This window comes from Lethenteron reissneri, chromosome 30 (genome assembly GCF_015708825.2).
Source record: "Lethenteron reissneri isolate LAM-NWPU_2019-01 chromosome 30, ASM1570882v1, whole genome shotgun sequence".
NCBI lineage: Eukaryota > Metazoa > Chordata > Hyperoartia > Petromyzontiformes > Petromyzontidae > Lethenteron > Lethenteron reissneri.
This window is the reverse complement of record NC_083808.1, coordinates 13,988,059-14,009,868: the sequence shown is the minus strand read 5'-3', so window position 1 is coordinate 14,009,868 and position 21,810 is coordinate 13,988,059. Positions and strand designations below refer to the sequence as shown.

The 21,810-nt window shown below is 45.2% G+C and overlaps 1 protein-coding gene across 1 annotated transcript in view; it reads left to right on the top strand.

Annotated features, from left to right (window-relative positions):
• The window catches only part of LOC133349554 (calcium-dependent secretion activator 1-like), an 85,571-nt gene extending 70,945 nt beyond the window's left edge, over positions 1-14,626 (top strand). Inside the window, exons 22-27 of the mRNA XM_061563117.1 lie at positions 932-1,070; positions 1,636-1,713; positions 3,305-3,388; positions 7,560-7,667; positions 8,117-8,221; positions 10,628-14,626. Of these exons, the coding sequence (XP_061419101.1) occupies positions 932-1,070; positions 1,636-1,713; positions 3,305-3,388; positions 7,560-7,667; positions 8,117-8,221; positions 10,628-10,768 (655 nt within the window). The 3' untranslated portion in view covers positions 10,769-14,626. The remainder of the gene's footprint in view (positions 1-931; positions 1,071-1,635; positions 1,714-3,304; positions 3,389-7,559; positions 7,668-8,116; positions 8,222-10,627) is intronic.
• The last annotated feature ends 7,184 nt before the right edge of the window (positions 14,627-21,810 follow it).

Below are 21,810 nucleotides of genomic sequence, written 5' to 3'. Positions count from 1 at the left end.
AATGTAGACTGTAGCCTGGTTCTTAACCTCGGTGAGCATACTGGCAGTCTATAATGTAGACTGTAGCCTGGTTCTTAACCTTAGTGAGTGTACTGGCAGTCTATAATGTAGACTGTAGCCTGGTTATTAAGCTGGTGAGCATATTGACAGTCTATAATGTAGACTGTAGCAATGATTATTAAACTGAGTGAGCTCAGTTTAATAACCATTGCTGAGTGAGCTCAGTTTAGTAACCATTGCTACATCTCTACATTATAGGCTGCCAGTACACTCACCAAACTTAATAACCAGGCTACAGTCCACATTATAGATTGCCAGTACACTCTGATTAAAAACCAGGCTACAATCTACATTCGTGTTTTTTAAAAGTATTATTTTTTTTTTTAATCATTTTTCTATCGACTTGACTTTACCGAAAGAACCAAAGAATAATACTTTGAGTTGGTGGTCTTCACAATCAAACGGCTGCATGTTCACCTCTCTTGGGGTTGGAGGTCTGGACAAGGCTGAGAGCATTTTGCAATTTGGTGGTCACATGGCATGCAAGGCATAATGGGAGTCATACCTTCCTGCATGTAGTAGTAGGCTTTCGCAACCAATATTATCCATAATAAAGGTGTTTTGGGTTAGATTGCGTAAATATGAGTTAACCCGTCCTCACCTGACAGCCAATTAGGAAGGTTTGTCACGTGAACAAAACGTGCCAGTTAGTTACTATTTCGGCACATCTGTGTGGTGGAGAGTAAATCCGCTGCAACATTTACAATTTGTACAACTTGAGGATGTGGTTTATTATGGATTTTATGTATCATTATGTTTCCTCATCACTTGCAGAAAGTTGGGAAACTTGAGTGATTGTGAAGCTGCGTGAGCGCTCTAAGCAGAGCGCCCCCCCCCCCCATTGTCCTTGCGCCTCTCCCCCCCGAATCAGAACGAGCAAGGCGTTTCAGGTGCGCGTGAAGAAACTGAGCGCGTCCACGGACCTCAGGGTGAACGACGCGCTCTGCACGATGCTCAACGTGCTCATCGACACGACGCAGCAGAGCTCCAAGCTGTGCTGCCACGTCGAGGTTCGGCCACGCACCAGGGGCTGTGTCACCGCTTCCCCACACCCCCTCCCCCGGGTGCGGGGCCGCGACGTTCACAAAGTTTTGCGCGTACGGTTTGGGAACGTGACGCGGCGTTCGTGAGAGCATCAATGTGTCGCGACGGTGAGGCACCTAGAGCGACGCCGCGTCCGCGAGAGTGACGCCTTTAGAGTAACGTCTCTAGAGTAACGTCGTGTCTGAGACTCCTACACCAGTGAGGGTGACTCCACACCAGTGAGGGTGACTCCACACTAGTGAGAGTGACTCCATGCTAGTGAGATTGACTCCACGCTAGTGAGAGTGACATCACAAGAGTGACGTCGCGAGAGGTTTTTTTTTCATTTTAGCTTCATATTCATACAATGCCAAATTGTGCATTGTAACTGGGAAGTGTTTGAAAATTATACATCTAGAGTCGTTGTAATTTTAACATAGTTTACGATTTTTTTATTTGGGTTTTGATAAGCTGCGTGACGCGGTGTATTGGTATCTTACAGTCTGTTGTGAGCGATGAGCCCATGGGTGAGTTCCCTCATTTCTCAAACAGGAGCTGCCTGGCCACTCCAAAGCTGAGATCGAGATTCGGAAAACGCGGAAGGAAGTCAGCGCCCTGCTCATTGATAAGGTACTGCAATCAAATAAGACCTTCCAAAGCGATTCCCTGCTCAGCTGAGCACGTGGCACTGTGCTCATCTTATATGTCTAGTGTTAATACTCACGGAATTCGGGGGTAGAAATACCCACTGGATCCCAGGTTACTGTTAAGATGATGTCAGGAAAAAAAAGAATGCCCAGGTAGAAAGTGGTGACATCACCGGATGAGGCAGGGCGATTGTGGCGCTTCCTGGTGGGATTCGGAGTGGAGTGTTTGCACGTGGCGTGAGCTCGTGCGGAAAATAACGAGGAGTTGTGTCGTCTCAATCTTCGTCTGGTGGACTCATTGCACGTGTACAGCACCGAGTCAGTTTTGACAAAATCCCCACGTCGCTATGGCAGGGGCGAGACGAGACAGCACACGCAGCTATTGACCTCTGGTACTTATTACACCGACCCAAGAGGAACGGTGTGGACTCGGGAGTCTCCACTTGCTCGACCGACGAGCCACATGCCCCTGTGAATAGTGATTATTGTAGACGTTTCAACCCCTAATCAGGGCCTACATTATTACAGACCTTATTGGTCACCCCGTGCCCTTATAATTCGCAACGTTCATCCTACAAAGTCTCATCACAAAGGATAAACAAACAAATAGACGAAAACATGTTGCCCGTATTAAAACGGCAGTACGCTGTATGGACCTGAAAACTCAATTTCCCTGTACACGATTATGGATAAACCGTATGGGTTTACAGGTATGTGTTTATAATTATAAGTAACAAATTTGAAAACGTGCTTAATTAAACTTTGATTTAAAAAGAACGTGTACACTGCTTTAAATCCAGGTAATCATTCCAATGGAATTACGTCACATGGGATCGTTAATAATGCGAGATGGGACCGTTAATTACAATCTTAATACAATCCTCATGGCTCAAGTACAGACACTGGTGTATCCTCCAGCGTTTCACCAACCACTTCAGCCTCTGAGCAAGCAGTTTATTATCATGGTCGAGTGCTTCCTGTCTAGGCTGTGCATGCGTAGTTTTATGAGAGCTATGGCATGCGTATGTGACCGAACGTTGACACCATATAAAATTGTCGATCTGTTCATTTCATTTGCATATAGCTGCGAAATGAAAAATAATTATATGATGTCACGCGGTGCACTTGGATGGTAGTTTACAGACGCATGGCTGTGAGAGTCGTGAGCCGTTACCCAGTGGTGATGGTGGCACCACAGCGGCTGTGTGTATGTTTAGCATGTGTGTGTAGCATATGTCTGTGTGTAGCGTGTGTGTTTCGGCGGTAGTGTAAGCAGTTAACGCGCTGTGCTGTGAATCTGGCGATCTGAGTTTGATTCCCGCTCACAGCCAACACCAGTGACGATTATCTGAACCAGTCCTGGGCCTCTGCTAGGTTGACTCAGCCTCAAATGAGTATCTGGTACGGTGTGTAAAATCATCGCCTATGGGGATAAAAAAGCGGTCCGGTATGGTGCTGGCCACCCCACCCCCTCGTGTACCGTGCCTGCCGTCATAGGAGCCCGCTAAACAGTACTTGCCCCAACAGTCTGCTAATGCTATATGGGAGATCTTTGTCTTTGTTTCCGCTCCTAGTTTGTGGCCGTTCTGAAAGGCGTTCTGAAGAAGCTGGCGCGATTTGACGAGGGGACGTTCCTGAGCACGCTCCTCTCACTCACGGTAGGGAGCAACGCCAGTGCTATCCGCTGCAGGATGAAGGCGTTCTGCATGCTATCACCATCTCTGATGATCTCGCAAAGCCACCATCCATCTCACTCCTGCACGTGAACTTTCTCCCGTCGCTCCACCTCCACCGTCGTTGTCCCGATAGCTACATTCTCTCCTTTGGCTGCCTTTTCGCCACCAGTGTCATCCATCTATCATCGTCCCTTCTCGCGATGATGAGCCCTGCCCCATGAGTCTACGAACTATCCTTCACAGCCAATTCCACATCTCTGCTTTGTGTTTATTAATTTTGTATCCATGTGTTCCTCTTTCTGTCTCTCACTATAATTCCAAGCGTGCGTCTCAGCGTGTTTTTTTTCACGGACAGTGTTTCAGCCATTTAAATATGTTTGTGTATGTGACCCAGCTGCATGGATCAGCTTCAGTCAGTAAACGTGTGAAGCCTACACTGGCAGATCACCTGTGAACAGTTCTCTGTATTTATGTCATAAACATTGTTATTAACAGAGTTTAGTCTAGTGAGCTAATATCCAGTGTCAAACAGCACTATCAACGTTGTAATAGATAACGGTTAACACATTTCTTTGATTGAGCAATGTTATGAGAGTTTGGGAAAATGGATGATCGGAGGGAATTCCAAAGTGTGAGAGAAGAAGTCCAATGTGGTGAGTGGGTGGGTCAGTGAGTGAGTGTGGGTAACAAGACCTACATCTCTGCTTTATTGACCTGGTCAAGGCCTATGATACCATCAGTAGGCCTGGGCTCTGGGTTGTTCTTCGTGCTTTCGGAGTCCCTGACCCTCTGCTCACGATCATTAAGGACCTTCATGATGGTGAGCGGGCCCGGGTAAAACTACGTGGCCGGGAGTCGGAGCCTTTCCCTGTACACCTTGGGGTGCGACAGGGATGTCCTCTGGCCCCCACTTTATTTAACATCTATTTCGACTGCGTAGTTCGTGAAGGCTTCAATAGCTGTACCGGGGGAATTTCCATTTGGTACAGATATAATGGGAGGCTGATCGACGCCCGGGTACGATCAAGGGATGGCTCCCTATTAGTCAGCCATGTTATGTATGCCGATGATTTGGTAATAGCTGCTCATTCAGAAGAGGAGTTGGAGACGCTGCTGCTGAGACTGGAGCGTGCCACTAAGAGGTGGAGCCTTACCATCAGTCCCACCAAAACGATGCACCTGCCTGGGTATTTTGTACCATCGGACACTCCACCCCCACAACTCCCAATCGGTGATGGGGCAGTTGTGGAGAGAGTGGAGAGTTTCCCATACCTGGGCAGTGTGCTTATGACCGGCTCCAGTTTATCAGCAGAGGTCTCACTCCGAATCAGTCGAGCGGCAATATATTTTCATCGGTTGCGTAACGCTGTGTGGAAGCTACCTGGTCTGTCGCTTCGCACGAAGCTTCAGGTCTTCTCGGCCACGGTCATTCCCTCCCTTCTCTACGCTTGCGAAACTTGGACCCCCCTAATGGAGCATCTTCGCTGGTTGGAAACATTTAGGCTGGCCTGCCTACGATCCATCCTGGGTTTAACCAGGCTGAATTGTGTGAGGAGCCCACAAATCCTTGAAAGATCTGGGCAAAGTCCCATCGGTGAGCTCCTCCGGCAGGCAAGGTTGCGTTGGCTGGGTCATGTAGCCCGCATGCCCAGCCACCGCATGCCTAAACAGCTTTTGTTCGGCCGGATCGAGGGGGCTAAACGGGCGCGGCACGGGCTAGAGAAGAGATGGAGTGATGTGGTACAGGAGGACGTGGAGCTGAGTGGACTTGCCGATGACTGGTACCAGCGGTGTCAAGATCGGCCTCTGTGGAGGAGGCTCGTGAAGACGCTACTGGGCAGTTGGAGGCAGTCGCCCTCCAACAACAACGGAGGGCGGAGGAGCGACGCTCACAACAACGAGCGGAGCGCCGGGTGACTAAAGCACAGCAAGTTGGTACAGTAGGGGGCACAGGTGGTGCATCAGCCAGTCATCTCGGTCATCTCGGTCAGTCGACCCGTGGCACCTGGGTCTGCCCTGTGACCTCCTGTCAGCGGGTGTTCGACACTTCACGTGGCCTCAAGGTGCACTTGGCCTGGCACAAGCGTCGTGGTGACGTCACCGCCACTTAGTGGTGAATGGCGGTTGTTGTTGTTGTGTTGCTGTGACCTACAGTGTGGTGAGTGGGTGGGTGGTTGAGTGAGTCGGTAAGGGAGTGAGGGTGTTGTGATCTGCAGTGTGGTGAGTGGGTGGGTAAGTAGGTAAGGGAGTGAGTGTGTTGGTTGATTACAACATTGATGAGAAGAAACAGTCTGATAGACTTGCAACACGGCTGAATGAATCAATGAGTGAAGTTCATGGGAACAGTAGCCATGGTAGACAGCATAACCATCAACTCAGTGAAAAGGAGCTTATATATTTGTAATGACGTGATGACACCTGCTTGCTGGAAAAGGGAAGCACGGGTACGGGCACGGCTAAGACAACATTAAATCTGAAAAGGAGAGGTATCTGGGGTAAAGGTAATAGGCGGGTTGGCCGAGATGCTCCGGGAAGCTGCTCGAAGGTTCCACGATAGGGTATGGCCAGAGGCGGAGCCTAGCCGCGCCTGGGGAGATACAAGCAGCGGGGGTGGACCAGGGCTCGGGGTTCGTGTGTGGATTCTTGGGTCCGGACTGCGTCGCTGCTCGACGTCATCTCTCTCCGTCGTCCGGCCACATGGAAGATCTCCTGCGGGATTCCATCAACCTCGTCACACTGCCAGCCAGTGGTGTAGCCGAGTTTGGACGGTGGAACCGCACCATGTGTGTGTAGCCAGGAGAGATGCTAATATCTAAGTGTTGTACTCAGAGTGACGAAGATAAGGTTGGCCTGTGTTGTGCCCGTGTAAGAATAAATGAAGTACCCTCTACACGACGTGCCGCGGAAGTCGCTCATTACATATTTGTAATAAATCTGCTAAATTACTGAGCCTTGGTGTTGTCATGCATAACAAGGCTTTTTTCCTGGCGGTTTCCCAGTGTGTGCCACGTCACCATTATTATTGTTATCCCATCGTGTTTATATTGAGTTATCAGTGACATTTTCAGCACTGTGGATGGAAGAGTTGGTGGATTGAGCAGAGACAGTGTGAGACTCCTTTATTGTGGGCGTCGAGGAGGTGCTCATATTATGACTCGCGAAGAGAAGGCAGTACAGCAACAATGTGAACTTCACCATGTTCGGTCTGATTGGGATAGAGTGTTGCACCCTTGCTCGCATGGATTTTAATTAGGTGAAAAAGACTTGTTTATTGGCTGAAAATATGTAAGTGGCTCAAGATGTTTAGAAATGAATGATCGCTTGTTTAGTGATCATTTGTGGCCAGGTTGCTTCTGAAAAATCAGCTAATAGCTCAATGGGCCTTACTTTTTAAAAGAAAAAGTTTTTGTAGTAATTTGCTTACCTTTCCTATACTTTGCACTCCTGTTGTATTTTTCTCCGGTTGTTGTAACTTTCGGACCCCATGTCCCTACTGGACATCTGTGAAAAAGAGCTTCATAGCTCATCGGATTCCTCCTACAGTCTAAATAAAGATTCTGATGTAAACACTCATCATTAATAAGCTGACAACATCTTGATTTCCATGGGATGGCAGAGCTGGGCAGTTGCTACCGTCGGCTCACTGCCTGGCCGCTGCCTTCCCCCTTGTCTGCTGGTTCCTTGTGCCTCTGCGTTCCTCCACTTGTGGAGAGTGAGTGAAAACCATTGTGCACATTACAAGGTGAAGAATTAAAAGGTTTGTCACGTATACATGTGGCATGTTTTCTTTACGTGACAATTCCTTACTAATTGGCTGTGTCGGGTGGTGGCGGGTTTAATGATAAATTTACGAGATCCAACCCAAAAAACTCTTATGGATAATATTGGTCGCGAAAAACTCATCATTATTTCCGTACCAACTATACTGACGTAAAAAGTGTCAAGTTTGGTTGACTGCGTCGCGAGAGCAGCGTAATCAATTTCACACTGGCGTACAAAGCATTTCCCGGCATACATCCGCATCCCAGTGGTCATGTCTAGCCCGAACGGGTGCAGATGCTTTAGTATTCTGTGCAGCACACCTTACATTGCTTGCTTCACAGCGAGCCGTGTGACATTCAACTTTAAAATTGGTCCCTTTTATGATTTTCAGAAACCGGGAATGGATTTGGCAGACTCCTACGTCACGTTCGTGCGTCAGAACCAGGAGATCTTTCGTGAAAAGCTTATAGAAGACGATTACATTCAACAGATATGTACGGTAAGTGTGACAACAAATCTGCGACTTATTCTTGCTACAAAGAACAAAGTACAGTTTCAGCTTTATCGTTTATTTGGGGTTGGATCGTGGAGGTATAATGTTGAGAGCTGAGCTCTTGTTAACACCTGATGATGCCGGGTGTAATCTTCAGTGCAACGTCGAAGAATTGTCCAAAATTGTGCTTCCTTTTCAACGTAACTGGTTTGTTGAAAAGCCAAAACAATGGGTAAACATACCACTTTACTTGATAAACTATCCTAACTCAAAATTGTTGATATTTCATGTCCAGATAACAAAGCGTACATAATGCTACGTCACTCCTCCTGGTCTCTTGAAGGTCGAACCTGGGTAAACAAATGAAACTTGACCGTGAATGTAAACAGTCGCTAAAATGCTTCATTTCAGCGTGAAAGAGTAATGAAAGCACGTTTCGTTTTGCCCATTGCCAGGACTGGTATATCAGCAATGTTCGAGCAATAGACCAGTGGCTGAAGGAGAGAAAAGACATGCAACTCCACCCTCATCAACTAAAGATCCTGAACAGCATGACAAGGGTGAGTGATGACTCGTCTACTCCATATTCCCCACCACGGGGGTTGAGGGGGGGGAGATTAGGAGGTGGGGGGTGGGGGCCTGGTCATTGCTCATGCCACTGTTTGTACCCGTAATCTGATGCTACTGCTTCTACCTGTAATCTGATGCCACTGTTTGTACCCATAATCTGATGCTACTGCTTTACCTGTAATCCGATGCCACTGTTTTTACCCATAATCTGATGCTACTGCTTCTACCTGTAATCTGATGCACTGTTTGTACCCATAATCTGATGCTACTGCTTCTACCTGTAATCTGATGCTACTGTTTGTACCCATAATCGGATGCTACTGCTTCTACCTGTAATCTGATGCTACTGCTTGTACTCTAATCTGCACATTTCCACGAACGCCACAGCGCCCCGTCTGAAAGATAGCAATAAAAGCGTATGCAGGCAGTGATATGGTCAAACCTACATTTCCTAACGTCTCAAAATATAGATGTCCAAAATATGAATACCTGAAGATGCTTCATGCTGGTTCAAGCAGAAAGTCATCCCTAATTAGCAATCTCGTTAAATCTTGATTTGAAGCTTTCGTGACTGCAGGAATCCATACTCTTTGGTTTTTTTGGTAAAGTCACGTAGGTAGAAAAATAATAGATCACGACGTTTCGATCGCAACACAAGAAATCGTCATCAGGTGGGACAACCACAGCAAGAAAAAACTGCTGAAGTAGTCGAGAGATCTGCCGTGGAACGAGGTTATATCGGCCTCAGCAGTAGGGGGGGAGAGAGAAGGGGGGAAGAGGTAGGGCAGGAAGCGGACCCTGCAGCAGCACCCGGGTCACTGGAGTAGAGATCGGAGAGAGATGCACAGAGAGAGATATAAAGACACACAGAGAGTCGGAAATAACAGCTGACATAGGCAGGTAGGATGGAAACATCACAGTCAGTTAAGACTTTACCTGGTTAATAACGTCCTTCGACTCAGAGGCAGTGAGAATTGAGCTAAAAATAATAATAATAATCGGCACGTTGTTAAACACGACGGTTGAATTTGTTTGGCCGTGTTAGGTTGTGGAGGGTCTTCCCACAAAAATTGGCAAGATCGTGACGTGTATGAAACCTAAATGTCAAGTATGAATCATTTATTTGTGCTATTTACACTCTTTGTTATGAGTCTGAAAGCCCATTATAGTACTGAAGAGTAGTCAGGGTTGGGGAAATAGGCCACTCGGCCACTCACAGCCAAGTCAATGCCATTTTCAGGCATCAGGTGTCGTCTAAGTTATTTCAGACTTTGTCATATTCTAATAGTTTTAAAATACATCTTCTATTCTACACTGTAACGTGTACTAAACAAGTTCGTCAGGCAAACGGGCACAGGTGTGTGTTGGCAATTTAACTCAATGTAATATCAAGGTTTTGTGTACAATAATCTATAAGTAATGTAATTGACTCATCCAGGATGCCTCAATGAGGTTTTTTTTGGAATGGTACTGCATTTAGATGTTTAGATAATTCCTTTTATAAGGGAAATGTTCACGTTATAAAAACCAGAGTACCGAGAGAAACCCCTTGCAATAGAGGGGATAACACACAAAGGGCGGTACCGATAGATGAATCCACTTGCTCTACTGCGATCTGCAGACTACCTCACGGACTTTTTAGTGTTTTACAAATCTGTGCGACCCCCCACCGCCGCTCACCTCCCAACCTTACGCCTGCTCTACCAAAACACTTGGCACAAAGCTGTTTGCCGCATTATAGGGTAAAATATCCACTCAGAATTGGCAGATTATATATTTTTTTGTAAATGCCGTTGTTTAAGTTGGTACATGTCCTGTTTAAGTGGTACATTTGGTCACGTTAACTGTGGGGTTTGTGTCTGTCCAGCGAATTCGGCATCAATCCATCATGAAACACATGCCATTGAATTACTATTCTGTAAATTTGTTTCTACAACAATAATAATTATTAACTTTATTTTATAAAGTGCCTCTTTCGCATCAAAATATATCAAAGCACTGTATATAAAAATAAAGAATTAAATAAACTATACTAACAAGTATAAATAAAATACAACAGAAATACATTAAAAACTGAAGATAACAGCCATGACTTTATTTGCAAGATAGAATGAAGAACACACTACGATAACAATACAATGATAATACACTCGCAGTGTCAGTAAATATCTAATAACTACAGGAAAAGCCATCTAATAATAATTTAAATTTATAAAGCACCCTTAAACAATCGTTTTGAAGGCACTATGCATGGAAAGGCGGAACAACCAATAAAAAGTGAGATGTTTGAAAATACTAAAGAGAGCAAGCCATTTTAATAAAAGATATGGGAGTTTCAATGAAGAGCTCGCAGACACTTTCATGCAACGTCGCTCGTGAAATTTGTTTCCGCACAGATGGGGTATAGGGACTTCCAGCTGCAGGGCGTCCCGGAAAAATATCTCAAGTGCACGAACCATGTGGATGTGCAGAACCGGCTCATCATGGAGGAGACGTCCATGGCCGTGCAGGATGACAGTTCTCACGACTCTAACTAGCATCACACCAACCAGTTTCTACCACCCACAACACAATGACAAGGATCGCGATTCCTTTTTTTGGTAGACCGCCGTTTATGCTGGGGCCATTTCACAGTGCTTTACGCATACCTGGCCTGCCAATCGAGAATTAGTCTGCGGTGCCGGTGGGTGGTGATGATCTCTCTGTATCCCATTTTAGTGTTTGGGGGGAGGGGGCGATTATTTTGAATTGGCCAAATTTGGACCTTGACGCCATGCCTACTCGTCTCGATGACACCAGGGGAGCTTTAACGTCCACCGTGAAACAGCGGACATGTAGCAACGCGCTATAGCTGGGTTAGCGTCGCCACCTCAACATACGCCGTATCGCTGTCCTCGCCTTCTACACCTACCCCACACTAGCCAGTGTCTACAAGAGGCAATGTGTATTAACCTGACGCATGGTACACTAACCACTGGTCCACTTACAACAACCACAGTTGGATTCCTGCACTGTTACTATGCAAATGCTGGCCTCTTATAATACCAATGTCATCCCAGATGCTACATTTGAAAAGTAGCTGAAGCTACGTCATGGGAACTGTAAGAATAATCCTTTGGTTTTCATAAAAGTTGTATTCTTTAAAAATGAAATACATTTTGTATCTCAGGGTGACACCGCCTGATTTATAGCTCACGACATTATAAAACTCGACAATCGTCCACAATCTACCCCCGTACCCACTGACTAACCTGCCACGAGTCACATAACCAAGTTATGCCGACTCTTACCTCATCGTATTATCAAAACTTTGGCAGCACTGACTATTCAATCCTTTAGCACCTTCATGCTAAACTTTTAATAGGTCTCTCTATATTTCCTATGGCAGGAGGGAAAAGGAACCGTTTTTAAACATTATAGTTGCATGCTAATTTTTTTCAACCAATCTAAGGAGGTGTGAGACGCTGCATGGATTGCAGTGACCACGGTCAGGTGCACGTGGATGGCGCATTAGTCGGTGATGTGTTTGACGGTTTGGCCTTCACCGCAGTCACAGTACAGCAATTCTGTGATCGCCCGTTTGTGGAAGATGGACTCGCATCTCCCACGCTGCGCTCAAGCTCTGTGTGTCGATGTCCGTAGTTGTCGTGGGAGAGAGAAGGCTGGGACTTCCCAGTCAGGTACTCCATGAGGTTCGTGTTTGCCAAGTCTATAGCCACCCATGATTACGTTCAGCGAGTGCCGATGACCTTTAGTAGGTTATTGATCATTTAAAACGTACCACTGCCGCCTCCCGCACATCGTAAGTTTTGCACTTAAAAACTGTGGATTTTCTTACAAAGTCGATATTATTTGCCATTTTAATGTAATTGATTACACACTGTTTTCATGTTGTATGGGATTGAACGCTTTTATATATAATTATGGGAATGTTGTTGGTCAATAGGAAACATCATGATCTGCCGAGACGATGTGCACACACTTCTCAATCTCTGCGGTTGTGTTTCCAACTTAATAGGCAACCCTCCCAAGGGAGTGATATTTACTCCTTGAATTTAACATCATACTTTCCGCAAATAGGCTGTGTGTGCAAATGTAGCCCATGGGCCAGAGCAGAAATCGGTTCCACGAGGTAGAAAAAATGTATTTTGTACCCATTTGTTTATATGGCCAATACGAGAGGTGCATTTATTCATAATCACATTCATGTAAAATGGTCATCGCGCAATTCACTGCCATTGGCCACCTAGAGAAATGGGAACCACTTAATCGATGCCACCTTAGTTGGCACCGACGAGTGAAATACCTGGTCTGGGCTCACGGACTCAAAGCAGTTTAGTACCTTTTTTAGCGTGATTGATTAAAGACTCGAGTCGTTATCATCGTAGACATTTCCATTGCAATAACATGCAGCTTATTAATTCAGCCTCAGTATTTCACCTGACATTTTAGTATATTTGCATACAATTGCATCATGATTTTAAAGACTGTCGTGGAATATTCTTCATTGATTGGAATATTTTTAGCTACTCTACCTTGTGCCCAGCCTTGGCAGCATTCGTCCCTAAATCGCTGCCTAAAGGGGTGAACGTTTGAACGTCTGCCCAGTACAGACTGCTCTGTTGACCTGTTCAGCAAGGCGGAAGAAGTGTCTGGTAATGTTGAGAAATTATTTGGTGATGCTGCTGCTGCTTCTGCTGTGTTGGCAGTGGTTCACAAGCAATATAGAAAAAACTCAACACATTCGTTAATAACAATGTAAAAACAAATATATCACAGGCTTAGTTTTGGACAGTGGTGCCCGTGCTATGATGAAGGGCCAAATATTGTATATTCTCATACCTGTCAATCCATACAGTTTACCCGTATTCTTGTACAGGAAAATTGAGTTTTCAGGTTCAATATGGCGTACAGCCATTTCAATATGGGCATTTTTTTGTCTGTTTGTATTTCTCCCTTGTGATGGGACGTTGTAAGATGAACGTTGAGAATTATAAAGGCACCGGGTGACCAATAAGGTCTGAATTGGTCTGTAATAAGGTAGGCACTAATAAGGCGTTGACAGGTATGTATTCTTCCTTTCAAGGCCAGTGTTAATGACGAATGTGTGTTGAGTCTTTTTGGGAATTAAAGAGATGACAGGAAAAAGGTGCCAAAACAGGAGGATCCCTGCACTTAAACATGAATATTTTAACATGTAAACGTGACATTGCAATGTTGCAAATGTGTTTTTTATTAGAGAATTATGGTTTTATGTGGGTGCGTTAGTGGGATTTGTTCACATCATTCGCATAAGGGACACTGCTCGAACTTGGCAAAAATGGGCGAGTGGTTCTATACAGAGAGACGTTTTGGTAAGCCTGGTAAAAATGTGTTCTCAGTGCGAGTAGAATGTACGCATTAATGCGTGTACAGTAGTGTCGACTTTTATGTACATTTGACACACAGCAAAAATATACATATTCAGATCACTGTATTTAAGTGTCTTGTTAAATGTATTAGTGTTTAGAGTGTTGGAATAATCTTCCCCTCCTGGGACTACTTGTTGGACTAACTGTCGTGAAGATTGTGCACTTTAATGTCCACGTGCACGTGGTGTTAGGTATTGTTTGTGATCGGAAAGTAGAAGTTGCAATTAATAAACCAGTCGCATCTATTACAAATTCATGCTTGGGGAGACCTGCATCATATCGCAGTGCATCGACAAAGCGTTCTGCAAACGTCTCTTAGGTCAAGCTGCGCAGTGCCATGGTGATGTCTAATTGTTCTGTAGTTAAGGCAGCTGAATTAACAAACAGTCCAAGTCAATGATGAAACTGTGTATGATCTCCAGCGTTTAACGCACCAGCCGTGGCCACGAATGGGAATCGGAAGAGGAGCGATTTACCCGGTGTGTTCAGCCACCACGGGCGGCTTTAGAGATTAGTGATGGATTTGGTCCTCGGCCTTCAACCACCATCGACCATATCTATGGAATGTATTGCCTTCCTTTGCTTTGCCATTGAAGCTATTATGCAATCATACATTGAGCACCTAACCTTCAGACGATACTGGAGTCATGTGAATGCCCAGTGTATTCACAGTGGTTTTCCAGCCCACGAGTCATGAGTATAATACAGGCACTATGCAGTTCTTTGAATGGTTGTAAATGTCCATGTCTTTCTAGTTGGTGTCATTCAGGTGCTGTTAAGAGCTTACAAATCAAACTTCATGCACTTGCATTGGAATTTCCATCAATGTAAAAGGTAAATTAGATTTTTTTTTGCATTGAATTGAAATAAAATTATTTTAATACTTTTTTTTATCTTGCAGAATATTGGGTGTGGTTAGTGTATGAGAATACTGTTTAACATTATTTTATAAATAAAATACCTGCAATTAAAAAGAAAAATTGTCTGAGGCAATTTATCGATGTGCATTTGTACCCCCTGGTCTGTCCTACAAGCGTGGAAATTCAAATTTCTTGACCGGGCGGGTGCGAGCGGGCGAGTGCGAGCGAGCAGGCGGGTGCGAGCGAGCGGGTGCGCAAATATGCATATATGTATGTAATTCACTTACATCTTTGCGTATTGTTTTTTTTCCATGTAGATTTTATTGATATCTCGGCCAGCCGGAATGCTGACCTCGCTGGACGAGGGCTCCCCACTTTTAGTGCGGCCAGCCAGAGTTTTACTGCACTGAAAAATATTCCATTTACAAACGTTTAAGCAATAAAGAGGTCTATTAAAGCAATAACCGGTCAACTTACACACACTTTCAATGTACATGAGTTTAGCGGAAGAAGCAAGGAACAGAAATATTATTTGTCCGCACACAAACAATTATTGTAATATTTGCCAGGTGATTATTTAAAAACTAGGTTTCTATCAACGTGATTTGACACAATAACAAATATATCAACGCAGAGCAAGGTATAAATACATTATTAGTTGTGAGCACACAAACGAAAATGTGAATATTTGCAAGGTGATTTTTAAATACCAGGTTTCTGTGTACATGAGTTGACAATCTAAAAACGGTACTGGCCAAAGGACTAAATTTCGCCGTCACCCCTAAATATATACCAGTAGAGGATATGATTTCTCAGATTGATGTAGCCCTCAGAGGCATAGGACACATCCATGCGGATGTGGCAAGAGCTGAAATAGCTATTATTCTTAAGAATGCTAAGAAACCCACTAGTAACATCAGCAAAAACGAACGCTCTGAACTCGCGGACCTAAAAAAAAAGAGAGATGATATAGTCATCCGCTCGGCAGACAAGGGCAATGCCACGGTCATCATGGTTAAAGATTCATACAACAACAAAATCCTGGACCTTCTTACTCCAAAATTAAAAACGATCCCACTAAAAACCTAACGACAAAAACCAACAGTATCATCACGAGTTCAACTTGCCTAATCGAACCAAGCAAACGTCCCTCTCTAAAACCATCGGCGGCTAGACCTCCCAGACTCTATGGTCTTCCCAAAATCCATAAAGAAGGCACCCCGCTACGGACCCATCGTGTCGACGATAAACTCTCCTATGTACAAACTAGCCCGTTTTCTATCAGATACTCTGCTCCCCTTCACAGGCAAGACCTCTTCGGCAGTACTCAACTCAACCCAATTAGTCTCTATGGTTAAGGACATGGTACTATCTCCTGATGACATCCTCGTCAGCTTTGATGTAGTATCTTTGTTCACCAAAGTCCCAGTACCGGACACCCTAACAATAATTGAGTACTTAGTCCAACATGAATTGAATTCTGATGTACCTGCGCTGGTTAGGCATTGCCTCACCAACACTTATTTTACCTGGAATGGCACCTTCTACAAACAGAATAAGGGTACCCCTATGGGCTCCCCCTTGTCACCAGTTATAGCCAACATGTTCATGGAAAAGTTTGAATCAGACGCCATCCAGACATCCACCCTGCGTCCTTCCTTGTGGAAGAGGTATGTGGACGACACTTTCGTCATCTGGCCACATGGCCTCCCAGCATTGAACCACTTCTTGGACCACATCAATTCTAGACACCCATCCATCACATTCACCATGGAAGTGGAGAAAGACGGTAAACTACTATTCTTGGATATTCTGTTTGAGAGGAGGCCTGACGGATCCTTGGGACATTCTGTCTACAAGAAAGCCACCCACACAGATTCCTACTTGAAACCGGATTCCCACCACCACCCATCTCAAAATAATTCTCTCATCAAAACGCTATACCACAGAACCCATGGCATTTCTGACCAACACCACCTGGCCGGTGAATTAAGACATGTACATCGGGCCCTCAGGATGAACGGATACTCTGACCGCACTATCCGCCAAGCTGTTTCTCCCACCATACAGAAACAGCCACATGAAACTCCGACCAAAACTATCACGTTGCCATACATAGCAGGCGTGACCAAAAAGATCTCCAAAATTCTAAACAAACATAAGATCCAAGTGCGATTCAGTACAGTGCATAAAATCCGTGATTTGATTCCATCTGTGAAGGATGTCGTTCCTGACTTACAGTATCCTGGAGTCTACAAATTGAGTTGCATTTGTGGTGATTGCTACATTGGAGAAACGAAACGTCATGTTTTTGATCGTGTCCGCGAGCACAAGTCAGATCTGAAACACGGCAGAACTGATTCTTCGGCCATTGCCGATCATTGCTACAACTCGGTGGGCTCTCATGAAATTGTATTTTCCGAGACCAAGGTTCTCTGCAAACCTCCTGGCTACCATCAAAGGTTTGTACACGAAGCCATACAAATATACAAACAGACATAATTTCAACCGTGATGACGGTTACAAACTGAGTAATCATTGGAAAGATGTGATTAACCATGCAAAAAAGATTTAACTACACTTATTTGCCAATCTTATTTGACAGACAACCAGCACAGTTTTACCATGTTTAGTGGTGGTCTCCCTGTTACAGGTTGAGTCACAAACCGCACCTCTCCATAACAAAGGCTCAACCTTTGTTATGCAGTCTATTCTTAGTCTTAAGCCTCACCTTACCATATTAATAAAAGTATGCGGCCCTTGCCCCACCACCTTCTCCAACCATTATATAAACGGAGTGGTAGCTTCTGCAATCTCTCATTTACTTGATACAGCTGTCGTGGCTGTGACGGTACCACCTGAAGACTGAAGCTTGTGTTGCCTCCGAAACGTCGTGATTTTTATTTTATTTTACTTTTTAATGTTTTTACCTATACGTGACTTTACCGAAAAAACCTAAGAATATGAATCATTGCAGTCACGAAAGCTTCAAATCTAGAAGGAATAGAAAAATTAGTTGTCTGCAAACAAACAGTTATCTACATTCATTGTGTCTTTCGGTAAAGTAACGTAGATAGAAAAATCATGAAAAGTGTAAAAAATATCAATACCATATAACAACCGTCATTCGGCACTAAGTGGCGGTGACGTCACCACGACGCTTATGCCAGGCTATGCCAGGCTATGCGCACCTTGAGGCCACGTGAAGTGTCGAACGCCCGCTGGCAGGTGACAGGGCAGACTCAGATGCGACAGGTCGACAGACAACTGGCTGATGCACCACATGTGCCCCTACTGTGCCAACTTACTGTGCTTTAGCCACCGGGTGCTCCGCTTGTTGTTGTGAGTGTCGCTCCTCCGCCCTCTGTTGTTGTTGGACGACTACCTCCAACTGGACAGTAGCGTCCTTCACGAGCCTCCTCCACAGAGGCCAATCTTGACAGCACTGGTAGCAGTTATCGGCAAGTCCATTCAGCTCCACATCATCCTGTACCATATCACTCCATCTCTTCTCTAGCCCATGCCGCGCCCGTTTAGCCTCCACGATCCAGCCGAACAAAAGCTGTTAAGGCATGCGGTGGCTGGGCATGCGGGCTGCAGGGCGCAGCCAAACCTGCTGGATGGATCGTAGGCAGGCCAGCCTAAATGTTTCTAACCGGCGAAGATGTTCCATTAGGGGGGTCCACGGTTCACAAGCGTAGAGAAGGGAGGGAATGACTGTGGCCGAGAAGACCTGAAGCTTCCTGCCAGAGCGACAGACCAGGTAGCTTCCACACAGCGTTACGCAACTGATGATGATGGATGACGATTATGAGATTGGCTGCCTAATCATGGGGGTGGTGAGAACGGACGATAGGAATTGGCTGACGACGATGGCGGTGAGCATCTTTGCAATGATGGCAGTGGTGAGGATAGTAGAGATGTACGTACGTTGAACTTCTTTCGCACCGTACGTGGCCAACCGTAGATGACTGCGATACGATGGTGGTAGTGCGGCGAGAGGCTAACATCGGTGTGCTGCGTGCACCATGAACGCGCGTGGCAGGCCCCGGGGTTCCCGGGACGCACTGTGTGCACCCGCGCACCTTGCAGGCGAGGCGCCGGCGGCGCGTGTTGCACGCGAGCGAGCCGCACATCAGCACCCCCTCCACGGTGGCCACGTGCATCAGCCAGGGCAGCCTCGTAGAGCACGAGGACGTCCTCATCGAGCAGGACCTCTTGGAGGACGAGAATTGGCACCACTGACCGTGCCGTGAGCGGGGATCGAACACGAGTCGCGCGCGAGCCTCCTCCGCTCCTTTGCGTTGGGTCGTGTTTTTAAATCGAGCTATACAAGTTTATAAACCCAACGCCCTTGTTTATCGAAGATGGGGGTGGATGGACTGTGCGGTGGTTTTTGTGCATTGTGCTGTGAACCTAGCGAAGTAAGTTCGATCCCCGGCCACTGCTAAAAAGCAGTGCGGAGTGGTATCTGAACTGGTCCTGGATGCCCCCTTTGTTAAACCGCACTGACAAGCTGAGTGAAGTATGGTTAAACATTCCTCGTGAACAACACTGCTTTAGGATATTTGACCATTTCTTTTTTGTCCCAAATTTTTATTCCTAAAAAAATATTTTATTCCACATCCTCCCTTGCATCATACATTGCGATATTTTGACACTCCGGGCAGCAGTTCCAAGGGGCATCGAAGGTATCGGGCATACTGGACTTATCAGGGCAGGCTGGAGGTTTTTTCCTCCTGTTTAAAGTGCTCTTGTAATTGTTTTGAACCGTGTTTTGAACTTTTTGTGTTTATTCACATTATAAACAGTGATGTGCACGAGGTGAAAATGTTCCGAAAAAAAGTATTTGCAGTCGGCATGTGAGACGTGATAACAATGGCTCTTTTATGCATCATGCTATCGTGCTGTGTAGTCAGATGGAAATTCAGTAGGTACCTTGAAACACGCCGTAATTGTTTCTGTGGGGTGGTTTATTTGAAATGTATCGGTTAGTGGAGGTCCACTGGCCAACTGGAGAGCATATACTCTATACGCGGCTAATCTGTATGCTTTGATGTATGTTTGTTTCTATACTCTCCACGAAATTCAATTAACAAGGAGTCTTTTGAAAACTAAAGTAGTTTATATTATATTAAAAAATACAAATACTTTTTACCTGATAAATCTGCTTAGCTATTCTATCATTTACAATAGCTTGGCATGTGATGGCAAACTCTTGTAAATTCGTACAATGGATAGGGTTATAGAGGGCGGGGTGGCACAGAGAGCTGTTGAAACTTAATGGCTTCTCTTTAGTCTCCAATAAAACCACCTCCATAACAAGGATCAACAACATATATACAGCATATCTCAATGTAAAACAAAATACACTTGTATGTGCGTGTAGCGCAGGGACGTGCGGTCAGGCGAGGCAGAGCCTCACCTGTCATACTCCAATGAAAATAGCTGTTACGAAAAAAAAAGAATCAATTAAAACACTTCATTTTCCACTGATCTGTGTTATAAATGTAATTTCTGTACGATTCCAATCATTTTTATAGTCAAAATCGCCAAATTTGCGGAGCTCCGCTGCAAATACAGGAAGAGACGAGAGGTGAGGCAGGACGTGCTCAGCCTCCCCTCTGATTGCGCAACCCCTATTCTGTAATGCTGCGTGTTTTCATAAGGCGAATTGGATATAATTCGATTAATGTATTAGGGAACACATTTTTATAACGCGCATGCGAATTGGTTATAAGGCGATCGAGTGAACAGAACTACGTTGCGCGAGTAGGAATAAGCAGTTGTAAGGCTACCTCGGTGTAGCGTCACAAGGTGGGATGCTGCTGGATGCTCTTGATGCTACCCACACACCTCAGTCTTTGTTTAGCCTGCGTACGCACATCACGTGTTATCGCAGACCGTGGCTTACCCTATATTGTACAGGGTGCTTCAACATTTTTTTAACACTTATATGGGACTATCGTTTTTACGGGATAAAGAACGGATAATACACTGTAACATGATAAAAACAAATGTACGTTAATAGCTTCAAAAAGTCAAAGAGTCTCCACTTGTTCGCCATCATTGTCAACACATGCCTAGAATCTTCTCCAGGTGGTCTCCAGAGCCCGGAGGCGCATTTCTTGTGGTATTGCTGCAAATTCTCACAAGTATAAAAAAAAATTGAAGCACCCTGTACATTATTTATTGTAACGCGATTTTCCATAACGTGGTGTTCTTCAGGAACGCAACTACTGCGTTACAGGAGAGCAGACTGTATAATCATGCAGGGTCTCAAACTCAGGACACTAGAGGTCGACCAAATTTAAGCTCGATTTCAATTTCGAAGGAATATTAAAAAAGCGAATCAATATAAAACTGCTACATCTTCCATATCGTTCGTCTCTTGTCATTATCTCTTCTGTCGTCTCACAATGAGTTTATGGATAGGAAAGGGGTGGGGGCAAAATTATTTCTGCTCGGGGCCACCAAATAGGCCAGCACCACTACTGCCTGCATGTACCATGAGGAGGCGTTTCAAGTCTTGCGCTCGTAGTCTCAGACTCGCATACTCGACATGCCCCTCAACCATCGCCCACCAACACCGCCTTGTTGTGAAAGAGCCAACGCAAGAAGATCCCTGGGTTTGATCTTCCACGAAGCTCATGGCCCACCCTAAACTGTATTCACTGCACAAACCACGGCAGTAGATTCGGATACCTGATGCACAAGTGGAAAATGAAAAACTCCCCAGTAGTGTGTGACTGTGGTCATCCAGAACAGACCGTACACCATACAATGATGCAACGCCCGATCCACAAATACGAAAGGGACATCTCAATGATGATGATACACTCCACTGCTCTTGGCGCGGTTGTCTGGCTTGACCACCTGAATGTGAGATTGCAGTTGTTGCTCTGCGTCTACATTAGCCATGCGAAGGAAGATGAAGACCTATCGCCCAGCTTGAGGGCAGGGTGGGATCTAAATAAGGAATTCACCATAAAAACACATGATTTCAGTAAAACAAATTCATATGATCTCGCAAGTGCGTGTCACAACGGCATATCAAACAGAATGTGACAATGAACTCACCTGCGAAATAGCAAACTCAAGGTATCCGTGTGCTACCGATTTTGTCTTTATAGTATTCACTATTCATGGTTTCCTGCTGCAACAAAAACACGTTATAGCAATTGTTTTTACCTTTAGCAGGGTCAAAGATAATGGATGTAGTGATGATGCAGTGGTTTATGCACTGTGCCATCTGAGTTTGATTCCTGGCCATGGCTGACATCGGTGACAAGTGACATCTGAACAGAT